Source organism: Mauremys mutica, chromosome 7 (assembly GCF_020497125.1).
Source record: "Mauremys mutica isolate MM-2020 ecotype Southern chromosome 7, ASM2049712v1, whole genome shotgun sequence".
Classification (NCBI taxonomy): Eukaryota; Metazoa; Chordata; order Testudines; family Geoemydidae; genus Mauremys; species Mauremys mutica.
The window spans coordinates 7,212,819-7,230,877 of NC_059078.1; the positions used below are offsets into that span (position 1 = coordinate 7,212,819).

At 46.6% G+C, this 18,059-nt stretch overlaps 1 protein-coding gene across 1 annotated transcript in view; it reads right to left on the reverse strand.

Annotated features, from left to right (window-relative positions):
• Positions 1-17,424, reverse strand: part of LRIG1 (leucine rich repeats and immunoglobulin like domains 1) — a 130,892-nt gene extending 113,468 nt beyond the window's left edge. Inside the window, exon 1 of the mRNA XM_045023689.1 lies at positions 16,992-17,424. Within this exon, the coding sequence (XP_044879624.1) occupies positions 16,992-17,197 (206 nt within the window). The 5' untranslated portion in view covers positions 17,198-17,424. The remainder of the gene's footprint in view (positions 1-16,991) is intronic.
• Between the last annotated feature and the right edge of the window lie 635 nt (positions 17,425-18,059).

The window sequence follows — 18,059 nt, forward strand, 5'->3', positions numbered from 1 at the left end:
AGGGCAGATGTGTACATACAATGTCTAACACAATGGGCTCCAATCTCATTTGGTAACTATAAAACAAATACAAACAGATGGGGGACCCAAATTATTTGCCCAGTACTTGATTTGGGCCCAACTAGAACACTGGATCTAAGGCACTTTGAATCTGGGGGAAGTGCAGATCTGGATTTCATGTTTTAAGATAAGTTCGAACTCCCTTTTCCTACCCACCTGGAAGACCTTCTTCAACAATTCTTCTCTGAACAAAACTGCACTGGTGGAGTGGGGTCTCAGAGGTGGTGTGGTGTTTGCTTTGACATTTGAAACACAATTTCCAGTTGAACTCAAAACATGGGATATGCTCTAAATTTTAGACAAGATTTACGTTTTCTAATCTGAAATAATTAATCTAAAAATACATTCTTTCATTTAAAGTGAAGCCTTTACTACAAACTGATTATATTTAACAAAAGATTGTTTATAACAGCTGGTCGGCAGCCTTCCAAACTTAGTTTTATTACATCAATGGAGCACAAAATATTTTTGATTTGTAGATTAAACAAATCATAATCTCTTTACAAATAGCAACAGTAAACTAACCACCCAAAAACTGAGACACAAAGAACCTAACTGCTAAAACGCTGGCTCAGATTTTCAGCCAGCCACTACAAGTAGCACAGCATTTTATAAATGCAACCAATGCATGGCACTAAAGAGTGCTTTATAAAACCTGTAACTCAGTGTAAAAGCTGTTCAGTACATAAAGAATCTCTTTGAAACTTTTCTACTGAAATTTTCATTGAGCAGTCTCAGCTAACCACCAACATATACGGAGTGAAAAGCAGCTCATGGCACAAGTGCAAATAACCAGTAATTTCACTCCAGAGTCCAATTTGATTAACACTTTAAAAAAATCAAATAGACAGATGACGACAGTTCAAAGGGCACATTCTCAAATTCCTCCTCAAATTGAGAATACAACCATACAAATGCAATCATAATACCTGGATACATTCACCAGAACACAAGAAAGGGACCATGAAAATATTAAAGCACACTTGTAGACTTCTCAGAAATTACAGACTGATGGGCTGACAGTATACTGAAGAAATATTTAAAAAAAGAGAACATAATGTGCTCATATTCTTCAGTGATATTATGATATGATTGACATAATTATAATATTTTATTCAAAATAGGCCACGTGAGGTGTCATTGGAAAGGTTATGAATTGCTGAATATGATTATCCTATTTCTATGCATGTATCATTTTTGGATCTGACGTTATGACTATTGACTATGTACCCGTATTTCAAATGTAGTTACACCTGGGTAACACCCACTAGACAAGATGCTTTCATTCTGGATCAGTGGTTCTCAAACTGCCGCTTGGGACCTCATGTTAATGGGGTCGCCAGAGCTGGCGAAGACTTGCTGAAGCCCAAGCCCCAGCACCCACAGCTGAAGCCGAAGCCTGAGGGGGCAGGGCTCAGGTCACAGCCCCCCTGCCTGGGGCTGAAGCCCTTGGGCTTCAGCTTTGGCCCCCCCAACCCAGAGCAGGCACCCCAGTTCAGATCTGGGCAGGCTCCTGGGGTCATGCAGTAATTTTTTGTCAGAAGGCGGGTTGAGATGCAATGAAGTTTGAGATGCCCTGATGTACATAGTGGGTGGGGAAGGGCCTATTCACAGCAATGGGCCGTTAGGAAAAAACAAAAGGCCTTAGGAGAAGCTTATCTCCCACCTGAGGCGCCTTCCTGAGAACGCTACAGCCAGCCTCCGAGTAATGGCTGCTATGACTCTACAAGGACATGTGAGGAGACCACGAGTCTCTAGACTCCATCTTGGGCCGTCAGTACTTTTCCACAAACTGGTCTGGGAACCAAGTTGTGGGAACAAAGGGTTCCCGCCCTACGCAAAAGCTATATGAGGCAGGAAGTGACATCATCTGGTGTTCTGCACTCCCCACACAAGACTCCTGTAAACACCTGAGGAACAAAGACTGAACTGGGGGAAGTGCTGGACCCAGGCTAAAGGGATTTTTAGCCTGCGAATGAAACACCCGGGGATTCCAAGCTGTAAAGCAAGTGTAGCTTGTCCCTTAACAATATACAGCCTGCTTGTATCATCCCTTAGAGTGAGAATCCAATCGATTTAGCATATTATGCTTAGTTTGCATTTTTTATTTATTTGCTAGGTAATCGGCTTTGATCTGTTTGCTCTCACTTGTAATCACTTAAAAATCTATCTTCTGTCGTTAATAAAACTTGTTTTTGCTTTATCTAAACCAGTGAGTTGCAGTGAAGTGTGGGAATCATAACTCAGGGGCGGAAGGCTGTTGCATAGTCCTCTCCACATTGAGGGAGGAGGAAATTTTATGAGCTTACGCTGTACAGTTCCCTGTGCAGTGCAAGACGGTCTAATTCTGGGTTTATACTCCAGAGGGGGTGCGTGCCTGAAGAGCTGGGAGTAGCCTTCGCATGCAGGGGCTGGTCAGAGAGCCTGCTTGTAACGGCAGCTGGGTGTGTCCCTACCTGTACGAATGCTGGTGTGAGTGCAGGCTGGAGGGCTTTGCAGCGTGTCACAGCAGTACAGTGTGAGAGGGAGCCCAGGCTGGTGGGTCAGGGGGCTCAGTGGTACCCCAGTTCCAGGCAGCACCCTGGAAGGAACACATCACATACAGCTCCAAAGCTGGAAGAGTCTTGGCTGAAGGACTCAATATGCTCAAACTGCAGTGCAGCCTTCAGTTAACCCTCAACAGGATGACTTAATAATGGGAACTACCAAGAGAGGAGTCATGACAAAGGAAGATGTATGACATTGTTCTTGCTTTTCTGTTTGCTTGGTCAGTTGCCAACCTGTAAAATTCAGTAATTTGGGAATGGATCTGCCAGTCAGGAATGTGAATTCAAAAACTTCTACTGTATATAAAATTTGCTCTGGTGTAAATACTTATTGCCTGATCTTGCATTCCTTTTGCACCCAAAACTCCCACTGACCTCAGTAGGGGATCTGGATGCATAAAGAATGCACAAGCCAGTCTACAGAGCTGCATTCAGGAGCAAATTCTGCCCTTTCACACACAGCTGGATTGTGCAGTGTTGCTGGCTAAGGAGAGGGGGCAAGGCAGGCTATGAAGGAGGAGTGCAACCCCAGCTGTGCATGTACAGGGGATCTCTGTGCAAATGTACACTCCAGATGAAGGAAGCAGAAGCCACCGTTACAGGAGTCTGGGGAAGCAGCAAGGCTGCAAAGTCCTTAGGCTGAAGTAACAGCTACACAGCAGCTCCATCTTTAAAGGCAGGGAGAAATCGTGCCCCTTTCCAAAGCATATTTCTCCAGCCCCCAGTTACCTGAAACATTTTGGCACAATAGAAGCAGTTTGCCCCTGGATACGTGAGGCTACATGCCTCAGTGCATTTCATTGATCTGGATGGATCTCCAAGATCTGAGCCATTCATGAAATGTTTCTTCCTTGTTTTATATGTAATCGCGAGCAGGACACTGACTATTTTACTTCCCCACTTCCCTTTCGCCCCCCACCCCACCCTCCAACTGATTTGGAGAGGAGCCTTTCATATAGATACATTTTGTGTAACAGCTGGATTTTAAGGCGAGAAAGAGTGCAGGTATGGAAGAAAGACAATGATGTCATCACTAAGGCCACAGCGTATCCCAGATGCTGCATCCAGTTATGGTACGAAACCAAAATCCATGAAAACAGAGTAGCATTCGGTGTATTTACAGTTCAGTCACACTATAAAAGTGACACTAAGTGTAGGTCTACACTGGCAGAGTTACAGCGCCACTCAGAGAGCACTGAAGGGAAACCGCTGTTGTGTGTTCACACTGTCAGCTGCCTGCACAACAGCGTGTTCACACTTGCAGCGGTATTCGGAGCGGTGCACTCTGGGCAGCTATCCCACAGAGCATCTCTTCCTCTTCTGCCGCTAAGGGTTGTGGGAAGGCAGAGGGGGTTGCAGGGCATCCTGCATCCTGTCCCAAATTCCCCATGATGCATTGCTTCGCATCTCAGTAATCCCTGTGCTTCTGTCCACATTTGGCGCCATCTTTCAACGGTTTGTGTACTGTGCGCTCTGCCTCTTCAGTCTGCAGGAATGGATCCCACACTGTTGACCAATATGCTGCTCGCTCTCAGTAACATGTCATGAGTGGCAGTGGAGTTATTCCTTAAACTGAAAAGGCAAGAGGAGTGTGACATTGATCTCGCCACGCGTACTAGCTATGACAAGATTGCTTGTGGCATTCACAGAGGTGCTCACCACAGCGCAACACCACTTTTGGGCTTGGGACACAGGCGTTGAGTGGTGGGATCACATCGTCATGCACGTCTGGAATGATAAGCAGTGGCTGCAGAACGGATGAGGAAACCCACATTCATGGGACTGTGTGATGAGCTCACCCCAGCCCTGCGGTGCAAGGACACAAGAATGAGAGCTGCCCTGCCGCTGGAGAAGCGCATGGCGATTGCGGTGTGGAAGCTGGCTACTCCAGACTGTTACCAATCAGTTGCCAACCACATCAGAGTGGGAAAGTCGAGCATTGAACTCATGTTGTCAGAAGTGTGGAAGGTCATTAATTGCATCCTGCTCCAAAAGACCGTGACTCTGGGCAATGTGCATGACACTGTGGATGGCTTTTTACAAATGGGCTTCCCTAACTGCGGAGGGGCGATAGATGGCATGCATACCCCAATTCTGGCACCAGACCACCTAGCCACTGAGTACATTAATCGCCAGGGGTATTTCTCAATGGTTCTCCAGGCACTTGTGGATCATCGTGGGCGTTTCACAGACATTAACGCAGGCTGGTCCGGATGATTCTCACATCTTTCGGAACACTGGCCTGTTCAGAAAGCTGCAAGCAGGGACTTTCTTCTTGGACCAGAAGATCACCTTCAGGGATGTCGAAATGCCAATTATGATCCTGGGAGACCCCACGTACCCCTTAACACCATGGCTTATAAAGCCATACATGGAGCACCTTGACAGCAGCAAGGAGCAGTTCAACCACAGGCTGAGCAAGTGCAGAATGACTGCTGAGAGTGCTTTTGGCCGTTTAAAGGCCCGCTGGTGCTGCCTATATGGGAGGTTGGACCTGGCCAACGACAACATTCCTATGCTTATAGGTGTGTGCTGTACACGCCATAATATTTGTGAAGGGAAGGGTACAAGTTTCACTCAGAGCTGGACCGCCAAGGTTCAGTGCCTGGAAGTTGAATTGGAACAGCCAGAGACCAGGGCTATTAGAGGGGCGCAGCACAGGGCCATAAAGATCAGGGATGCCGTGAGGCAGCAATCTGAAGATGAAAGCCACTAATATTTGTTGCTATGCTCAGGAGTGCAATGCTTGTAATATTAGGAGGTGATTATGATTGATGCAGACGATGTAATATGAAGGTTTAAGAAAATTGCCTATTGCTTTAAAGGGCTCTGTTTGTTTTCAGTTAATAGAATAAAGATTGCTTTCAAACCAACACAATTATTTTATTAAAAAAGAACAACCGGAGGAGAGAGACAAACAAACAAACAAAAACACATCAATGCTGAGGGGGATGGGGGATGGAAGGGAGTCCCAGGACAGTTAAAGATTTGTGTATGTCCAGGTATCATATCCAACCTTCTCCTTTGGAGTACAGTGCAGTGGGTACTATACTTCAGCAAAGCAAAAATGCAGAGGGACGGGGGTTGAGTGCAGTGGGTACTGGGAGTCCACAGTGCTGGACTGTGACAGGGCAGGAGTGAAATGCAGCGGATACAGACTGGAACCAGGAGGTTGATAAGAGCATGATGGCGGCATCTGGAGGGGCGCATGGGAAAGAGTTTTGCGATATCAGCTACAGGGGAGGGCGGGCGCAGATCTGCTTGGTTTGCAGTGCTAGTATCGCCGGGAACGTGACCGCTTGGTGCTCCATAACGTTTAAAAGCCGCTCCGTGACTTTGTTCTGGTGCGCCGCGTTCTCCTTCTGGTCCCTCTTCTCGCTGTCCCACCACTCCTTCAATTCCTGTTTTTCGGCCGCGGAGTGCATCGTGACCTCACACAGAAAGTCCTCTTTAGTACTTCATGGTCGCTTTCTAATTCTGCGCAGCCGTTCAGCTGGTGATAAAGAGGGAGGCTGGGCTCCCAAGGTCATATCTGTGAAGCCAAAATGCAACATTTTACAGAAGCAGTACTGTTGGCAACACACAGACCACCGATTCAGTGATTTAAAACACAGCCACTATTCACATACCTGTCACTAACTGGCTGACCCCAGGCAAGCACATGTCCCACAAAACCCCCAAAGTGGTGAGTAACCGCAAGGGCAGGGGAAATCAGTGTTCCAGGACCACACTGTACACTGGGCACGTGGCTCCTGGGGAGAGCCAGCACTGTAGGGGGCAGCCTTATAATCATTCCTGTCCCCACATTTTCCAGAGGCCGTGTCTTCTCCAAGACTGAGGCTTCCACCCTGGCCCTTATGCAACTCACCTGTGTGCAGCAATGGGTTCCCCCCACCCCCCACCAGTGACAGCAGAGTGGTGCGGGGAAGTTACCCTTAATGGGGCAAGAACCAAAGCAGCTCTGACAAAGAACCTGTGGCAGCAGATTGCCCAGTATCTCCATGAGAGTTTCGTGAAGATCTCTCGGCCAGATTCCCGTGAAGTGAGGGAGTAATCAACACCCTGTTCCACCACGCAGACTAGACATTTGGTGGTAAACGCATCATACATACACAAGCCTCCTTTCTGCAACCCTCCTGCCCCCAACAACTCGCTTCAGCGATTCCCAAAATCAAAGCCACTTACCAGGGGCCTCCTCTCCTGTTTGCGCTTCGCCAAGATCCGACAGCTGTGACTGGCTAGCCACCTCCGGGGTAGAGAAGAGCTCTTGGCTGCATGCAGCTCCGACCTCCTGGCTGCATGCAGCTCTGACCTCCAAGTCGTCCTCTGCCTCTGGGTCCCCCTCCGTCTCCACATCCTCGTCCAAGATTTCCTCCTCCTGGTTCGGTCCAGTCTCGACTGGTATGCGAGCCACCGGAGTAGCCACAGTGGCCTTCGCAGTGGAGGTGGGGTCACCACCGAGTATCGTATCCAGCTCTTTGTAGAACCAGCAGCTCGTGCGCACAGCACCAGAGCAGCAGATTCCCTCCCATGCCTTGTGGTAGGCATTCCGCAGCTCCTTCACTCTGACCCCGCACTGCACTGTGTCCCGGTCATGGCCCCTTTCTGTCACATATCGTGAAATCTGTCCATAGATATCATAATTCCTACGGCTGGAGCGCAGCTGGGACTGGGCAGCCTCCTGTCCCCAAATGCTGATGAGGTCCAGCAGCTCGGCATTGCTCCAAGCGGATCGCCTGGTGCATGGAACAGGTATGGCCACCTGGAAAGATGCGCTCAGACCACTGCATGCGTCACTGAGCAAACAGGAAGGGGACTTTCAAAATTCCCCAAGGAATGTAAGGGGTGGGAATGACGGTTGGTCGCTTATGGGCAGGGCAGTAGAGTTCAAACTGATGACCAGAGAAGCGAGACCAGGCATTGTAGGACACCTCCCGGAGGCCAATCGCAGCACTGTAATCGACCAGGGTGTCTACACTGGCACCGCGGTGCTGTAGTCCTGGCGCAGACAGCTGTATGCCTCTCGTTGGGGTGGGTTTTTTACAGCGCTGCAACTGCGCAGTTTCTGCACACTAAGTGGCTTGGTAGAGCGTACACCTCAGGAGTTACAACGAAAAACGGTGCTTTCCTGTGCAGAAACTTGCCAGTGTAGACAAGGCCTACGTGAAATCCCTCCTCTTATTCCCAGCCAGGTGCTAATAGTCTTCTCTACCCCATTCCTATCAGGTTGATAAATAAGAAGAGTGAACTTCCCTCCGGCTAGAGCTTCATTCTTGCGTTGGCCTCACGTGAGGGCGGCCATGCTGTGAAACAGCACTAGTGCTGCAGAGCAATTGCGTAAGCCGCTGACCAGTTATGCTAGCTCACACTGCAGTTTATATCCCCCCGATAGGTCACCTAATTCATGTTAAAAGCACCAGCGCGCTGGAGTTAAGAGGTTGGGTGGTGAACCTGACCCAAGTTTCAGGAACCACTCAAATTATCTCTCAAGTCAACCCTGCAGTGAAGACAGGAAGATACATCCTGGAAATGAACCAGGACCGAACTGAGACATCAATAAAGATTATCTACCCCACCTGGAGGTACAAAGCAGCTGGAAACCAAATTAATCTGCTACCAGGGACCGTGGCATATTGGGGAGCAGGGGAGGCATGGTCCAGGGAAAAGGGCACGGCTGCACTCAGAAATCCACAGCCGCCATAAGTGCCTCTTATGGGATTTAAGCATGTGCTTAAATGCCTTCCGGAATAGGGATGGGATTTTACTCCCTTCCTTACAGTTAAACATGTGCTGAAGTGCTTTGCTGAATTGGCGCCCAAGATCCCAATCAATACAATTCATCGGGGCATATGGTTTTCCCCTCGTTTCCATGAGGCTAAGAGAGACAGCAACATACCTCCAGATTTGCTCCCTGTTCAGTCATTCTAGCCATAACTCATCTGAGATTAAGCAGTTTTCCCGATGCAGAACCTTAGAACAGTTTGCACAAGCTAAGAAAATAATATATTTTTTCTGAGAACAACTGACACCGTTTTTACTTCTCCAGTGCCCACTGGGATGCTTGTTTCCCTGCTCTGGGGATTTTTCCTTAGTCTCTCTTCCTCTCATCTCCCAAACCATTCATTCTCCCCCTTTCAAAGTGCGCCCATTGTAAATGACACTGAATATTAACAAAGCCATTGAGCTCTGGCTCCCTTTGTATGGGACTCTTGCCTTTTGAATTGCAGTGGCTGTGGAGAGGGAAAGCCCAGAGTGATTAAAGGCCATGAAGTTTCTCAGAAAGAGGGAGGAGTACTCTGGGCATTTCTCACAGGGTCCTAAAGTCCTTTGACTTGTAATAGATTTAAAAGAGCATTTCTTAGAATATCAGGGTTAAAACAGACCTCATCTAATCCAACCCCCTGCTCAAAGCAGGGCCAATCCCCAGACAGATTTTTACCCCAGTTCCCTAAATGGCCCTCTCAAGGACTGAACTTACAACCCTGTGTTTAGCAGGCCAATGCTCAAACCACTGAGCTAGGAGACATCTTCAATAGCTGGGATTAGAATTGCCCTTTAATCGCTGTGTTCCAGTCATTAGGCTTTGTTCCTAGTCTCATATATAAAATTTTACATCCCTCCCCACACACATCCAATCCTAGAATTACTGAGTTTAAAGTGCTTCGTATCCCACTTATTGGTGCAGGGTAGGCATTAAGACCTTGAGGAAAGCTCCGCTAGACCAGCAGCAGGCTCATGCTAAGCATGGTCTCTCGGTAATAGCAAAATCTGTCCAAAGCATGCTGAGTGTGGTCAATGAAGCCAAAAGACGACACACACATTCAAATGAACTAAGACTGGTAATTACAACAAAAATGATTACAGAGCATTCTAATCACACTAGTCTCAATACAGTTAAGCTCATGAAAGGGTTTCCACTGCAGACCCCAACTTTCAAGGGGGTTAGAGCTATCATTTAGAAGTGTGTTTCCTTGCTGTGCATCAGAAGTATCCACCTACCAGGCGGGAGAGGAGGAATTGTTTTGAAAGTCTGGTTAAGATAGTCATTCTAGTGGGCAAGCAGCAGTGACATCTATAAAACAAAGTCTGTAGGACACTGATCGACAGAATGGATGAGGCTAGAGGCATTCCACAACACAGGGATTGTCATGAAAACTGCAAACACGCAGATCTCATCTACAATAGTCTTAACACCCCACACACAAAATGGCTAGTCAGTGGAGAACACCGTCCTTTAGAGGTTACATTTCTGAGTAAACTATTTCAGGGGAACTAGATGCTTTATTCAAATCAGAGTATGTATAGTCTTACCACAGGCCTTTCATCCACTGGAGTCTGTACTTCTGTTAATAAAAGTCAATCAAGATTTTCTCGTAAGATCTATTCATGACAAACCCATGCTGTATATTGATTACAGTTCCTTCATTCTCCGGAAAGGTTAGGACCATAACTGTGGAATTTAGCCACCGGCCTGCACTGGGGTCAGTGAACACGGCCCAGCGTGGAGCATTCTGCCTCAGGCAATTTGTTAAGGGATGCAGCGTATTCCCCACTGGTTTATATTATAGGTGCCCCTACTCCACAACCCCCTCTGCTCCCAGAAGATAGTTATTTCCACACCCCCCAAAGCTGCAATTCTGGATGATTTACACAAAGGAAGGGAGCGGAGGGAAGAGAGAGTTTCTTACTGCCTACTCTGACCCCATACAGCTGCATAAGGGCTGAGCACAAATGAGCTGTCAGATTTTCTTAATCGTTGCTCCATTATTTCAGCAAGGACAGGAGTTAGACATAGGAGGCAAGAATTGCCAGGATCTCTCTCTTCTCCCTTGGTCAAATCAGCAGCACAAACTCTTCCCCTCACCCCCACCTCTCCTGACATTTCCAAAGGAGACAGAATTTTAGTTGAGAGCAACTGAAGTCCAGAAAGCAAGTAACCCACTGGCAATGGCAGAGCAGTTTTCCACACCCAGCACCATTCACCGAGGACTTCAAACAGGTAGCTCAGGATCCACACATATCAAGGCCCAATTCAACAAGGACTACATGTGCTTAAGTGCCTATTGACTTGAACAGGATTACTCCATGCTGGAAGATATGCAAATGCTTGAGCACATTTGATTTCAGGCAGCCAGGCATTTTTGAAAATCCCACTAAGCACTTATCTGCATCTTTAGGAACCTAATACCTAAAAATCTGGCCCTAAGTGACCCAGGCATTTAGGCACGTAAGTCCCATTGATTTTCAATGAGATTTAGGCTCCTAAGCACCTATATCACTTTTGTTACTATCATCCTTGGCTGATAAATAGCTATGAGATAAAAGGCTCCAAAATGAGCCATACAGTTCCTTTGAAATCCAGGCATATCATTACACGACTGATCAAAATATACTTGCCTCAGTAGAGCTGGTCAAAATCTGAACATTTTAAAAACCTGTGAAAATTTGAACCTGAATAAAAACATGCTATGTAATCTGCGTTTTTAAACTCCTGAAATTCATGGGCGGTAGATCTTCAACTAGTGTAAATGGTCATAGCTTCACGGATGGCAATAGAACTAACACCCCCTAATACTCTGCCCTGGCTATCCATGTAACATTCATGCACACCTGGATACGCAGGCATAAGTGCCCAACTGTAAAGTTGAATTTCATTCTTTGCACCACAACCATAATGTTACACTGACACATTTAAGACAGAAGAGATAAAAACGTGATTTTTTTTTAAACACTCAAGAAACTGCACGAGACTGTGTACTAGATCACGTACATATTGATACAGTTGTAATGGCTCAATAAACTACAAAGTCTGGGCTATTATATTCTGCCCTATAAACTACCCCGGGGAAGTCTGTGCCACTGCGCAGGTGCAGAATTAATGACCCCTGAAGATTTTTTTCCCCCACCACAAAAAATACATTCTGCTGGAGAGGCACTGCAGTTACGCCTTTTGCCCACCAGGGGCTGCTGTGTAAGGTGAGCTGGTGCCAGAACAGCCGGCTCACCTTAGCAGTGAGCAGCTGATAGGGAGAGAGCAGAGGCTGCCTTCTCACAGTGACATGCCTGCAGGTCAGAAGGAGGAGACAGACAGAGCAGGGCATACAGGGCTGCGTGGGGGGGAGGGGGTTGGTCACACAAACTGGGGCTCAGAAGGGCTAATGGGGGGCAGACCGGGGGAGGGGCTGAATGGGGTGCAGAACAACATGGGGACAGGTGGCTGAGTGGGGGTGCAGAGACACATGGGACAGGGCAGATGTGCCTGACTGAATGGGAGAAGCTAGGGGTCAGCCAGGGTCTGCATGGGGGAGGCTCCCCAACTCCTTAACAATCCCTTCCCCGCAAAAGAACCTGTTCCATACTTCTCCTACCCCCACGCAACAACCCTCCAGGTTCACTTCCAGGCTCCTTCCCAGCAATTACTTCCCTCAGCTCCTCTGTTACCCTGACTCCTCCAAAGCCCTTGCACTGCTTCTGAGGGGTGCGGGAAATACAGTTCTGTATTGTAGTTTAAATGAATTATTACTCAAAGTTATGTATTGATATGCCCAATACGGAATCTATTTGTCAAAAACATTTCCTGAATCTTTTTTTAGTGTCTGTCTGTATTGTTACAGACATACTTGCTGACAGGTATTATGAAATAAATTACCAAAATAATGGAAACTGGAATGATCACGTTGTGTTATTTTGACAAATAAAATAAGTAGAATTTTAAAATATTGTGCACAGAATGTTTAATATTTTGGTGAAGAATTCACCCAGGAGTAATAAACCAAAGGACCAAATTCTTCTTCCATGTAACCCAGTGTAACTATGGAGGAAATTCACTGGAATTATTGGAGTTACTCCATATTCAACTGGGAAAAGAATTGTGGGTGTCTCTGAGCAGGGCAGTAACTAACCAGGGAATTAATAAATTCTTTACTATTCTTTATGAAAAAGGGAGAGCACTTTGTTTTAATGGCTATAACACTTTGCTTGATCTCCAAAGTTATTTTGATGTTCTCAGAGCTCTGCACCTGGCATTTCTGAGCACGAAGCATTTTGTTCCTAAGCTTGGCACTGAAGTTTGTGCCACGGATAATATTCTAATGTAAATCAGACTTCAGACTTATTTTGCGTCTTTTGATGTCTAACCAGCTCAAGAGGCTTCAAAGCAAGACACTGGTAAGCAGAGATATCAATCGATCACCCAGTGGATTTAGATTTTTTTCAGCTCCTTCCAGAGATGCTGAACTTTTCAGAGCTGCAACTGGTTAATTGCAAGGTTTGCATGGTGGCTCACTGATGTGGTTTATTAAACAGACTTCAGGGGTTATGCTGAACTGTTTCAACTTACTCTTGGGCTCAATTGCTGTTCCCAGTTAGAAGCTCAAAACTGTGGTGAGAAAGAACATGGTCCTTTCATATGTACGAGTGTACAAAATATCACTGACCATTTTTTAAACACTTAACTATAAGTGGCCACAGTTTATTACTCTTCTTCAAATCAGTTATTGCTTTTGAACAAAAAAACCTCTTAATACTACAGTAGCTAAAGGCAACAAAAACAAACAACAAATGATGCCAATGCATTTTTCCAATACTGACAGTCCTGTTAAGCAAATATACAACTTAATAAAGTTGGTTTCAAAACTATCACAAGCCAACCCTGACAGGTTATTTGTTTAAACTGTTATAAATCTATCTGTAATACAGTAGAAATGAACTCCAAGGATTGCTTAGCCACAAGGGCACTAATTAAAGAGTAAGCTTTTAGAAGGATATCTCCGAAGGTACCTACATGGATTTAAGAGCCCAAGCCCCTTTGAAAGTCCATAGGATTTGTGCTCCTAAATCTCTTGGATGCTTTTTAAAATCTTCCCTCCCTTAATGCTTTTTTTAAGTGTTAAAATGAAATGAGGTATTGCATTTGTATATAATACAATTACTGTTTCCAACATTCAGTGCTATTTTAAAGAAGAAATCAAATATAGATTAAATGCCAGTTGATAATTAACTAGCACTTTAGAACCGAGCTTTCATTATTGTTTATTTGTATTATGGTAGTAGCACCTATCGTAGAAATCATAAAAGAAAAGAAAGGTGGCTTTGTTTTGTTACCAATCTAGATAAGTAAATAAATGTAATTCTTTTAGTTAGAAACCACATAACTTTTAGAGCAAAGCATTTAAGTTTCTCAGCTTCTTTGGCTGCTTTTTCATATTTTACAGGGACAGCAAAAAAGAAAAAATGATATATTATTAAGTACAAAAATCATTGCTAAATCCCACTTTATAAATTCTAATTCTAATTCTAATTATTAACCAAAGAATTAGCTGAACTGACAAATCAGATTTTGTGTAAATTGTTAAAAGATCAACAACCCACAGATCTGTAGCAGTAGATTTATGAATGTGATTACTTCACCAATAAAATTTAAACTGAACTCAAAACACACAAAAATCTGTTCCATATGAATGACACTCCTGGGCATTAGCATGTCTGTAAAAACAGACTAGTAAATTCAATTAAACTGAGTTATTAATACACTTTTTATGCGGACAAGTCACTGTCTTGTTCAAAAAGAAACATGGAGATTCTGAAATTATGCTCAGGAGATTAGAAGCCATCATAATCAGTTTTGGCTGAATTGAGAACTCTTCACCATACAAATGTACAACTAATAACAGGTGTACATGAGGAGTTATTTTGCTTTTGAAAATAAAGGGCCAAATTCTGCACCCAGTAAGACCAGGGTAACTGAGAATAACTCCCAATAATCTCATCTAAAACAGGTACTTTGACTATAGTCAAAAGTGCATAATGATAACAAACCTCTAACAAAATAATTCTACTTCAGAACAAATTGAATGATCTCCACAAAAACATCAATGACCATTTTCTTTCCTGGTAGATGTACAGTATATCTACATAACCAGAAGTAGTATATAGTCAACCATTTATACATCTCTTCAGATCCTAAAAGCCCCAATGACAGAAGCATCAAGGTTCTCTTTTCCCCCCTCCTCCTTAGTCTTCATTTCGGAAAGGTTAGGTAACAGTTAAGGATATTTATTTATGTAAGTATACACACACATACACTTTAGGTTCTTCTGCATTCTGATAGCCAAATGAAATGAATAAATTGTCAAAGTTGACCTCAACTTTCCCCTTAGGTTTCCTGAACCTTTTAATCATTTCAGATAGTCTACCAAGTTAAATTATAGTTAATGACGTTGCTGAAATTACAAAATAAGCTGCAAAGAAATGGCAACTATTCGAATTTGAAATATCATTCTTCACTCATTTTTTACCTTTAAGTACTATTTCAGTAAAAACTCAGACACACCATATTACCTATTCTCTCTTCCACTGTAAATGGTGGTTGATATGCCAATTATCTGAAGCATTAACCTTCTAGATTGATTTGAGAGAGAGAAGCAGAATTCTGATTTCAAGTTAACATGACATTACTTCCAAGTTGTACTTGAAATCAACATATAAAACAGCTACTCTAGAACTCGAGTAAAGCTATGTATCCACCCCCCACAAACAATACAGGATATAAAAATCACTTTTGTGTAACTTTGTTCCCAATTAAAAATATCTGATGGTTGAGTGTTAAAGTGTAACAGCTTCAGCCAAAATTTCCTAATCTGAATACTTGAACTCAAGCACCTAGATCCATGTATGGACTGATTTTCAGAAACGGTGAGGTGAGCTGGAGGTGTTCAGCACTTTTGAAAATCAGGCCATTCGTTGAGGTGCCCAAATATGGATTCAGGGCCCTAAGTTTAGCACCCAAGTTAGAAAATTTGGCCTTCATCTACACCAGGTCATAGTGTTTACAAAAATTCCTCTCACCTACCCTTTCCATCCAGTATTAAAACTATAGCTACAAAAACATGAAGAGGGAGCAGTTCAGATTGAGAAGAATTCTATTTATCCAGGCACACTGTAATACAGAGAACTACACAGCAACTTTTCCTTTGTCTCCATCCCTCTCTTCAATGTTCAATTTGAATTAGGGAGAAACATGAGATCTGTACAGTAACTTCACACTGTGCAGCAAAAAAAGCACAAGAGCCAATTTTAAACGTGTATGGTAGGAAGAGGCCTGTGTCATTAAACTGGAAGAAAAAGTTTTTTTTTTTTATAAAGAATCCAGCATACCAAACTAACAGTTAAAAAAAAATTCAATGAGTTCAAGACCATATGGCCTAGTCGGATTATTGTACACCTTTCATAAAGTGCAAAGTCTTTAATAACTAAACTACCCTGTGCAAACCGTGTTCTACTTTGCCTTGATAGTGCTGTGTCATTTTTACAACAGTCACTCTTATCTTTAACACCTTCACACTCCTATGTGTAGGAAACACCGCTGACCAGTTTTTGAACACTCTCTGTAGAAACGCCAAAAAGTTTCTAACTCAACACAAAGGGAGTACACAGTCTGTTTTTTTCACAAGCCGGTCCAGTAACAATGCAGCAAAAAAAAAAAAAAAGTAATAACAGTATTCCTTTTAGTTGATGTGCTTAACTAAGGACGTTTTTTCCAGGCCTTACGCAACTGTAAAATCAGCAGCTGAAATGTTGCAGATTCTCAAAGTAAAATAGCTAAGAACTACAATTTATTGGCCCAACTTGTGTGTGAGAGGCACAAGCTTTGGAACCGCACCCAGCTCTGTATCACCAACAGAAGTTGGTCCAATAAAAGATATTACCTCACCCACCTTGTCTCTAAATCCTGGGACCCACAGGGCTACAACTACTACGCTGCACACAACAACTACAATGACTAGATAGGGAAAAGCCGCCCCAGTCAATGGCTGACAGCAAACTCTAAGATTATTATTATTCATCATTGGCACAAAAACAGCACAGAGCACCAAAGGAATACACGGATCCTGCAGGGAGGTGTGTGCTTAACCTCAAGCCTGGACTTCAACAGACTCACAAAAAAGAAAGCACCTGTATAACTGTTTACAGGTTGAGGGCCTAAAGGATGGGGGGGGGGCGGGGAGGATATGAACCGGGACACTTCAAGGGCTCGATCCTGTGATTTGCTGAGGACCTACTGCCAGGCCCCCCAATCCCTCAACTCCCATTGGGTTCTCGAGAGGGGCTCAGCATTTTGCAGGATCAGGCCCGACCCTGCTGCCCGCTGAAGTCCGTGGCAAGCGGGACCGTACCCTGAAGGGAAAGGAAGAGCCCGTGAATTCATCACCTACTGAGCAGGCAAAGGAGCAAGAACCCGGGGGGGCGGGGGGAGGAACCTCAGGCACCGCAGGAAGGGAGCGAACAGGATTTGACCCTCCCTCCCCTCTCCCCCCAACCCAAGAGAGGAACCAGGAACGCTGGAGGTGAGCCCGGCTCCCACCCCGGGGAGACCGACGGACTTACACATAGACGGGCCAGGTGGGGAGGTCCCTGGGGAGCTCCGTCAGCCCCCGATGGCTGCAGTCCAGCAGCTCCCCGGTGCAAGCGCAGCTCGCGGCGCAGCGCGGCTCGGAGCCGGAGCCGGGGCCGGGGCGCATCAGGACCAGCACAAGGAAAGTCAAACGAGGAGCGGACCGCAGCAGCGGGGCCCCCACGACCGGCCGCGCCATTTTGTCCCGCTGCCCCCCGGGGGCCAAAGCGGAGCGAGCGGCACGGAACCAGGCCAGTCCCAGGCAGCGCTGAGCGGAGCGTGTCCAGCAAGCGGTCCGGGATCGGCGGGCCCGGCGCTAGGCTCCCCGCGCCACCAGTTGCGCCATGGCCGACTGGCTTCTCCGCTGCACAAGTCCTGCCGGAGGGGGGGAGGCGGCGTGACCGGGAGTCGCTGCTACGGCTGCTTCGGAAGGCAGGCGGCTGGGCAGGGCTGCATCCCCCGCGCGCGGAGTCACTGCAGCACCCGGGGCGCCCCGGGACGGCGCCTGTCAGCGCCCTGCCGCCCCCCGGGGCGCTTGCATGGCAGAGTCCGGCTCCGCTGCCGAGGCGGGGGGTGGGGAAATCAAGGCACCGACGTGCTCCCCGCTAAAGCGCCGCCGGCAACAGCACAAGCCCCCCACCCGCGGGTCCGCCAACGCTCAGCTCAGTCCCCGCGTCCGGGCCACGTCCCGCTCCCCGCCGGTCTCTCGCTCGCTCCTCGAGCCCAGGGCGCGGGGCTCAGTCCCGCAGCTGCCCCGCCACCGCCGGGGGCTGCATCGCCGCCCGCCCTGCCCGCGTGGGCCGATGCCGCGCTCTCAGGCAGCTTCCCCGCACGGGCAGCGCCGCCTCCTCCACCGCGGCGGCGGCAGCTCCCCCTGCTCGCGCTCCCGGGCCCCCTTCCTGCCGGCCCCGGGCCGGGGACGAGCCCTGCCAGCCAGCCAGCCGCACCGATCCCCGCGAGCTTCCCCCGGGCCGCTGCCGCCCGAGCCCCCCGCAGCCGCTATCGCGTTCCCGGCCCCCGAGCGCAGCTCTCGTCTCAAGCCCACGTTGGATACATCGCAA